At 42.9% G+C, this 6591-nt stretch overlaps 1 protein-coding gene across 1 annotated transcript; it reads right to left on the bottom strand.

The window, feature by feature from the left end:
* Nucleotides 1-1644: 1644 nt before the first annotated feature.
* LOC149974376 (28 kDa heat- and acid-stable phosphoprotein-like) lies at nt 1645-6119 on the bottom strand. The gene is made up of 6 exons (XM_090212168.1): nt 5243-6119; nt 4663-4745; nt 3835-3912; nt 3516-3640; nt 3170-3321; nt 1645-2995 (listed from the first exon to the last, which is right to left on the bottom strand). Exons 1-6 carry the CDS (start codon nt 5253-5255, stop codon nt 2961-2963), a joined length of 486 nt encoding a protein of 161 aa, XP_090068294.1. The 5' UTR covers nt 5256-6119; the 3' UTR covers nt 1645-2960.
* Between the last annotated feature and the right edge of the window lie 472 nt (nt 6120-6591).

The raw sequence follows: 6591 nt of genomic DNA on the forward strand, positions 1-6591 counted from the left end.
ATTGGCCCAGTGTTGTCCGGGTTAGGGGAGGGTTTGGCCGGCTGGGATGTCCTTGTCCCATCGCGGTCTAGCCACTCCTATGCCGGGCGCATGCACGCTGACACGGTCACCAGTTGTACAGTGTTTCCTTTCCCTAGTCCGTACAGGATTTACTGCATGGGACAAGACTAACTACCAATTGGATATCACAAAATTGAGATAAAATAAATTTTAAAAAAGACATCTCACATTTATGTAAGTATTCAAACCTTTTACTCTGTACTTTGTTCAAGCACCTTTAGCAGCGATTACAGCCTCGAGCCTTCTTGGGTATGACGCTACAAGCTTAGCACACCTGTATTTGGGGAGTTTCTCTCATGCTGTCAGAATAGCTGCGGAGCATCGCTGCACAGCAAATTTTCAGCTTTCTCCAGAGATGTTCGATCAAGTTGAAGTCTGGGCTCTTGCTGGGCCACTCAAGGACATTCAGAGACTTGTCCCGAAGCCACTCCTGCATTGTCTTGGCTGTATGCTTAGGGTTGTTGTCCTGTTGGAAGGTGAACCTTCACCCCAGTCTGAGGTCCTGAGTGCTCTGGAGCGGGTTTTTATTAAGGATCTCTCTGAGCTCCATTCAGTCCCTTAATGCTGAAAAACATCCCCACAGCATGATGCTACCACCACCATGCTTCACTGTAAGGATGGTGCCAGGTTTCTTCCAGACGTGACACTTGGCATTTAGGCCAAAGAGTTAAATCTTGGTTTCATCAGACCAGAGAATCTTGCTTGTCATGGTCTGAGATTCCTTAAGTTGCCTATTGTCAAACTTCAAGCGGGCTGTCATGTGCCTTTTACTGAGGAGTGGCTTCTGTCTGCCCCTCTGCCCTAAAGGCCTGATTGGTGGAGTGCTGCAGAGATGTTTGTCCTTCTGGAAGGTTCTACGATCTCCATAGAGGAACTCTGGAGCTCTGTCAGAGTGGCCATCGGGTTCTTGGTCACCTCCCTGACCAAGGCTCTTCTCCCCCGATTGCTCAGTATGGCAGACTCTAGGATGAGTCTTGGTGGTTCCAAACTTCTTCCATTTAATAATGATGGAAGGCCACAGTGTTCTTAGGGACCTTCAATACTGCAGAAATGTTTTGGTACCCTTCAGATCTGTGCCGACACAATCCTGTCTGAGCTCTACAGACAATTCCGTCGACCACATGGCTTGCTTTTTGCGCTAACATGCACTGTCAACTGTGGGACCTTATATAGACAGCTGTGTGCCTTTTCAAATCATGACCAATCAATTGAATTTATGACAATTGCACTCCAATCAAGTTGTAGAAACAATGTTCAAAGGAAACACGATGCACCTGAGCTCATTGCCGAGTGTCATAGCAAAGGTCTGAATAGTTACGTAAATAACTTGTTTAAAAATACATTTGCAAACATTTCTAAAAACCTGTTTTTGCTTTATTATTGGGTATTGTGTGTAGATTGATGAGGAAAATGTTTTTAATTTAATACATTTAGAACAAGGCTGGAGCAAAACAAAATGTGTAAAAGGGGAAGGGGTCTGAATACTTTCAAAATGCACTGTGTGATGTGTATGGTGCAGCGTAGGCTAAGAATGTATTACGAGTCCATTCAATAAAAGATAAATGATACCCAAAACAATAGTTATTAATTTATCTATTAATGTATTTATTTCTATACAACAAATGAACTCAAAGACAAAAATCAAACAGTTGACCAATCCTGGAGAGTCATTATTATAAACATTAAAACACTTTGTATATACTGTATGTTTTCAAGAGAGAAATGAGTTTCAGCCACCTCCATTCATAGAATATTGCTTTCCTGTTAAAAGGCATCTCAGGTTCCAACCATCACACTATAGCATAGCATCCTTATGACTAATAGAGTGGGCGCGTTCCTCTGCCCAGCCGTTGCTTATGCATGCCAAATCTTACAATGCCCAGAAAGGTATTTTACCCATCAGCTAACCACATTATGTTATAGCAATCTGGTGCCTGACCACAGTCGATGAGGATGCACGCAACCATTGTTGATGCATCCAACTTCTGAGCAGGGGAACGCGACCATTGACATTGCCCTGTGTGAACTGTCAAAAGGCAAAAAAATTATAGAAGAGAAAACCATAGCACTGAAAAAGAGACTTACAGTATGAGGCCCCAGCAACTCAAGGTAATTATGAAATATTAACAATTAATTTTTATGCCAACAGAGCTCCTTTTTGACTACAAGACTTTACGCTGCAAGGTGGTTCAATCAGAAATTAGAGCCAGCTGGCAGCTGAAACGAGCTAAACATGTCTGGGCAGAAACACAAACAGAATAAAGGGTAAAAACTCCAACACCTAAATAGAAGTTGCATAAAGGCTGACATTCCTTTATACATGTTCTGTCTGAGACACTTCTGCCTATGGGACCTCTTCTTTCCTTTGGAGGCAAATGACTTTGAACTGTCAGGTTGTGAATGAAGACAACTGGTAGAGATGAAACAGAACATAATAAAGAATACATAAAGATTTCCTGTATAACATGTTCCTCTGTCCCAACCACCACCACCTGATTCACCTTAATAACAGGTCAGATGAAAGTATACAAACCCCTACTCATCCTCCCACAACACTTCCCATTCATAAGTAAACAGTGTTAAAATGCAAAAAATATAATCAAAGAATGATCTCCAGCAGCTTTAGAATTAGAACACAGGGGAGGAGTGAAGACACTAGAACGCCTGCCGCTGTGACCTCACAGAATACGGAGGAACTAAACAGGCAAACCTGAAGTGCTCCTTTTCCGTCTCCTCCATAACGCCCGGCACACACCCTTCCCTCATCGGAGATGAAGGGCAGGAGCCCAAGCACATGTTACCCCTGAGCTGACAACCCTCATATCGATCCCCTCCTACAGTCTTCTTGTCTCTCCATCCTCCCCAGATCGTTTTCCAGGCCAAGTCCTCGGGAGACAGGCCTAACGCTTGGACTTGGAGTCTTCAGCTTCTTTTTCTAGGAAATCATCAGATAAAGACAGTCAGCCACTGAATTCAAAAGGAGCAACCACAGTCTGTCTGAATAAACAGTGCCCGTATGACTTTCTGACTAACCATTTAAGCCCTGTGTTCCTGTCAGACAGTATAGCACAAAGGACAAGCACAGTATGAGAGATTCCTTATCCCTCACCTTTTTTGAGGCCGTCCCTCTTCTTTTGTGCGTCCTCTCTCTGCTTCTTGATGATGGCCAGCCTGGCGAGGTCGGCCCGTGCCTGGTCTGTCTTCCCCTCTAGGTGAAGCTTCATGTAGCGTTCCTTAGCTTTCTGCTTCTCTATCTCCTCCCTGAGACAAAAAGCAAGATGGTCAAACAGGGTCCTGCTTTCAAGACTTTAGAATAACATATCCTTGCCTACACCTACTTCCAAGACTTTCACCAACAAGTCAAAACGGGCTCTTCCTAAATCCACTGACTTCAATCCTTTCATTTTAGACATTGGCATTAGGCCTGAGACTTGAAGGAAAAGAGAGATCCTCACCTCTCTCGGCGTGACAGCTCTTTGGGTGCGTTGACATCAAGCTCGGTCACCTTCTTACTTTTCTGGGATATACGGTTGGGATTCTCAATCTCAATCAATCCTTCCACTCCACTCTTCTTCTTATTCTGCAGTAACAGAACATCAAGACATTGAACAGAGAGCCAACACTGCAGCTCTGACTGAGGTAGTGCTGGCAAGTAAATGGTAGGTGACACTTTGAAAGTGAGTAGGTGCATCTTGACAAGCCTTTCAGTAAAACCACAACACTTCTAATTCCTTAGCGGACAGACTAGACATTAAAAGGAGATCCCGCACTCACAACGTCCTCCTCTTCACTGCTGCTGTCATCAGATCCTGATGACTTCTCCTCCTCCTTCTCTACTCCACCGTTCGCCTCCTATCACACATTCACAGGTTAGATCATGTTCAAGACGTCATGTCTGTTTGAAATGTATTTCACACCTCTGAATATATAGATATATGTTACTAGCTAAATTAACTGGTGCAGGAGGTCGAGCAGCCAGGCTATAGACTGCAAGGTAAACACATTTTTAACCATCCTTGACAATAACTCCAATCGAGGGCAGGTGGAACACCAAAAAGCAGAATAGAGAAAAATATTAAATCCACTTTTTGCAGAGTAAGGAGCTCCCTCGTAATTTAGTTGAAGGACATCGCTATCTTCCCAACATCATTGCTGGAACTAAAAGATGTCTGTCTTCCCCTCTAGGTGAAGCTTCATGTAGCGTTCCTTAGCTTTCTAAGTGACGCAGCCACACGTGGAAGAACATGAGCACTTTACACAGCTTCACCCAAAAAAAGACCTACACATATTCGAAAGGCATTTATCACACAGTATATTCTAAAGGTATTTCTCAATCTGGATTTAAAATATTTCGGTATATTTATTCATTGGAGTTACACCTGCAATTTGAAACGGGAGTTTAAGTCACTGGTGGGTTCCAAATCAAGAATTTATGAAATATCAGCAAGTAAATGCAGGTTGAAAATATATTTCCCACGCATTGCACTTGCAAAGCTGGAACCTTGTGTGTGGTCTATAATACAGGGAGGGATCTGTTTAGAACTGTTAACCACAAGGGGCAAAAACTAGATATCCCCTCAGAGCCATGGGTCCTTTACTCACCAGCTCTCTCTGTGCTTTCATCTGTCTATCAATCTCTTCAGGGTTGCTGAACTGCTTTCCCCGGCCCTTGTGACCTTTTTTACCTAAAAAACAAACAAACGACAAATGAGAGCAAGGCATGTTGTAGGAGATCAGAGACGAGTCAGACATGACGTCCACTCTGCAGGATGGTTACAGATGTCAGAAAGTGATTGAGCTTCTTCGATGCCTTACTATATTGTGGCATAATGTAACTTAGTTACATATCATTACTACTGGGGATGAAATTAACTGGCTGAAATCAACTGGGTACAAATGGTGTTCGCCAGACCAAGTTTAGCGATCAACTACTGTAGTGACAGTAGCCTAGCTTGCAAGCTAACTAGCTAGCTAATAGCTGTAACTAGTTAGCTTGCTAGTTAACTAACGTTACGCCAGTTCTCACGAAACGTTGATACTCAAGTAGAAGATACATTTGACCAGATCCACCAATTAGTTAGCTAGCAAGCTATATTTCTTGAGTTGATATTACGTTGGCTGGCTAACTTAGCTAACAGTTACACTTGGAACGTTAGCGAAAATAACGGCGCTGGATACTCACCGCCTCTTGGCATATTTGGTATAGGAACTTGAACGACTAAGACCGCAAATAAATAAGTTCACTGTTTCCAGTTAAACATAGAGTTTATTTTCTAAAGAAAAGGCCTTCGCGACACAGTCCTCTTCCAGCTAGACTATCTTTTACCCGCTTCCTGAGAGCAACAAGAGTGGAAGGCGTTAAAAGTACAATGACGCAATATTCAGCCAATCGCTACACAGGGATTTTGACAGACTTGTCAACAGACCATTCACACCAGGAAAACACATGCACAATGTACGAAAGGTAAAAATAGCCAATGATAAACACAGATCTATAGGTGCGTTGCTTTAACTAAGCACCGCCATAATAACTTTTGTGGCGGTCATTTTTTCACTAGCAAATGTTGCGTTTATATTTTTGTTCAGTACAGTTCACAGACAAGGCATGTGTATTTGTTATTGAAATGATTCAGAACTACGAGAGAACTTGCATCTCCAGACAAAATACATGTCCAAGATGGTCACATTTTCTATTTTGATCCTCCCATTCAAAATTGCAGTCCTTTTTGTTGACATCGGACAGCTTTGTTTTTCGTATAGGATTCAACCTCAGAGGCCCCTAAAGCATCTCTTTGATCGTCTTCAGACCTGAGCCATAGAGCATGGCCAGTATGATGGAGGATATCCAGGCTGTGTCGCCGTGACCCACGAAAAAATCCTTCATCAGCTCTTTGAAGTAGACACTGATGGCTTTGGGGAAGGTGTAGGAGAACCCAGTAACAACGAAACAGCTGAGCAGCATTATGCTGCCCCCCGCCATCATCAGGGGATGAAGCCTCCATCCTCTTGGTTGTACTGACTCCCATTGTCCATCAAGAGGGTGTTCCTCGCTAGGAGGCAGGAGTGGGGTGTTACACAATCCATGTCTCAAATGTGGAATGTATATTGTGGAAGGAGGTACTGTGGCTCACACTGAGTAATAATTGGTCAATTCATAACCAAACAGTGAAAATGTCACTTTCTTTTTGTTTTCCCCCACACACTGGTGCAATGCTTACTCAATGAACGACTGACTAAGCCTTTGGATTATGATTGTATTTACTGCATTTGTTTACAGTGACTTGGCCTGTTTGAGAAAGCTAATCAGATTGAATGTGTCTGATATGGTGTCTGAGATTGCTGTTAATAACAGCTTGTTACTATAGAATTGTCTCTTGCCACACAGAAGTATGATGTAACTCTATTTACTTGATGGATGGGCTTGTTTGTTTAGGCCTTGAATTAAATATCTGCTTAGTTGCTGGTGTCTGATCTTGACACATTCACTGACCCATTTCACCACAATCTCAAGCATCCCCACCAATAAAAGTA

Source organism: Oncorhynchus mykiss, chromosome 20, assembly GCF_057628025.1.
Source record: "Oncorhynchus mykiss isolate SJ-2025 chromosome 20, ASM5762802v1, whole genome shotgun sequence".
In the NCBI taxonomy this organism is placed as follows: domain Eukaryota; kingdom Metazoa; phylum Chordata; class Actinopteri; order Salmoniformes; family Salmonidae; genus Oncorhynchus; species Oncorhynchus mykiss.

Coding starts and splice junctions, on each gene's coding strand:
- LOC149974376 (XM_090212168.1), bottom strand. Junction 3,913..4,662: donor TGAAAGCACAGAGAGAGCTG/GTGAGTAAAGGA, acceptor AATGTGTGATAG/GAGGCGAACGGTGGAGTAGA. Junction 3,641..3,834: donor GCAGTGAAGAGGAGGACGTT/GTGAGTGCGGGA, acceptor CTGTTACTGCAG/AATAAGAAGAAGAGTGGAGT.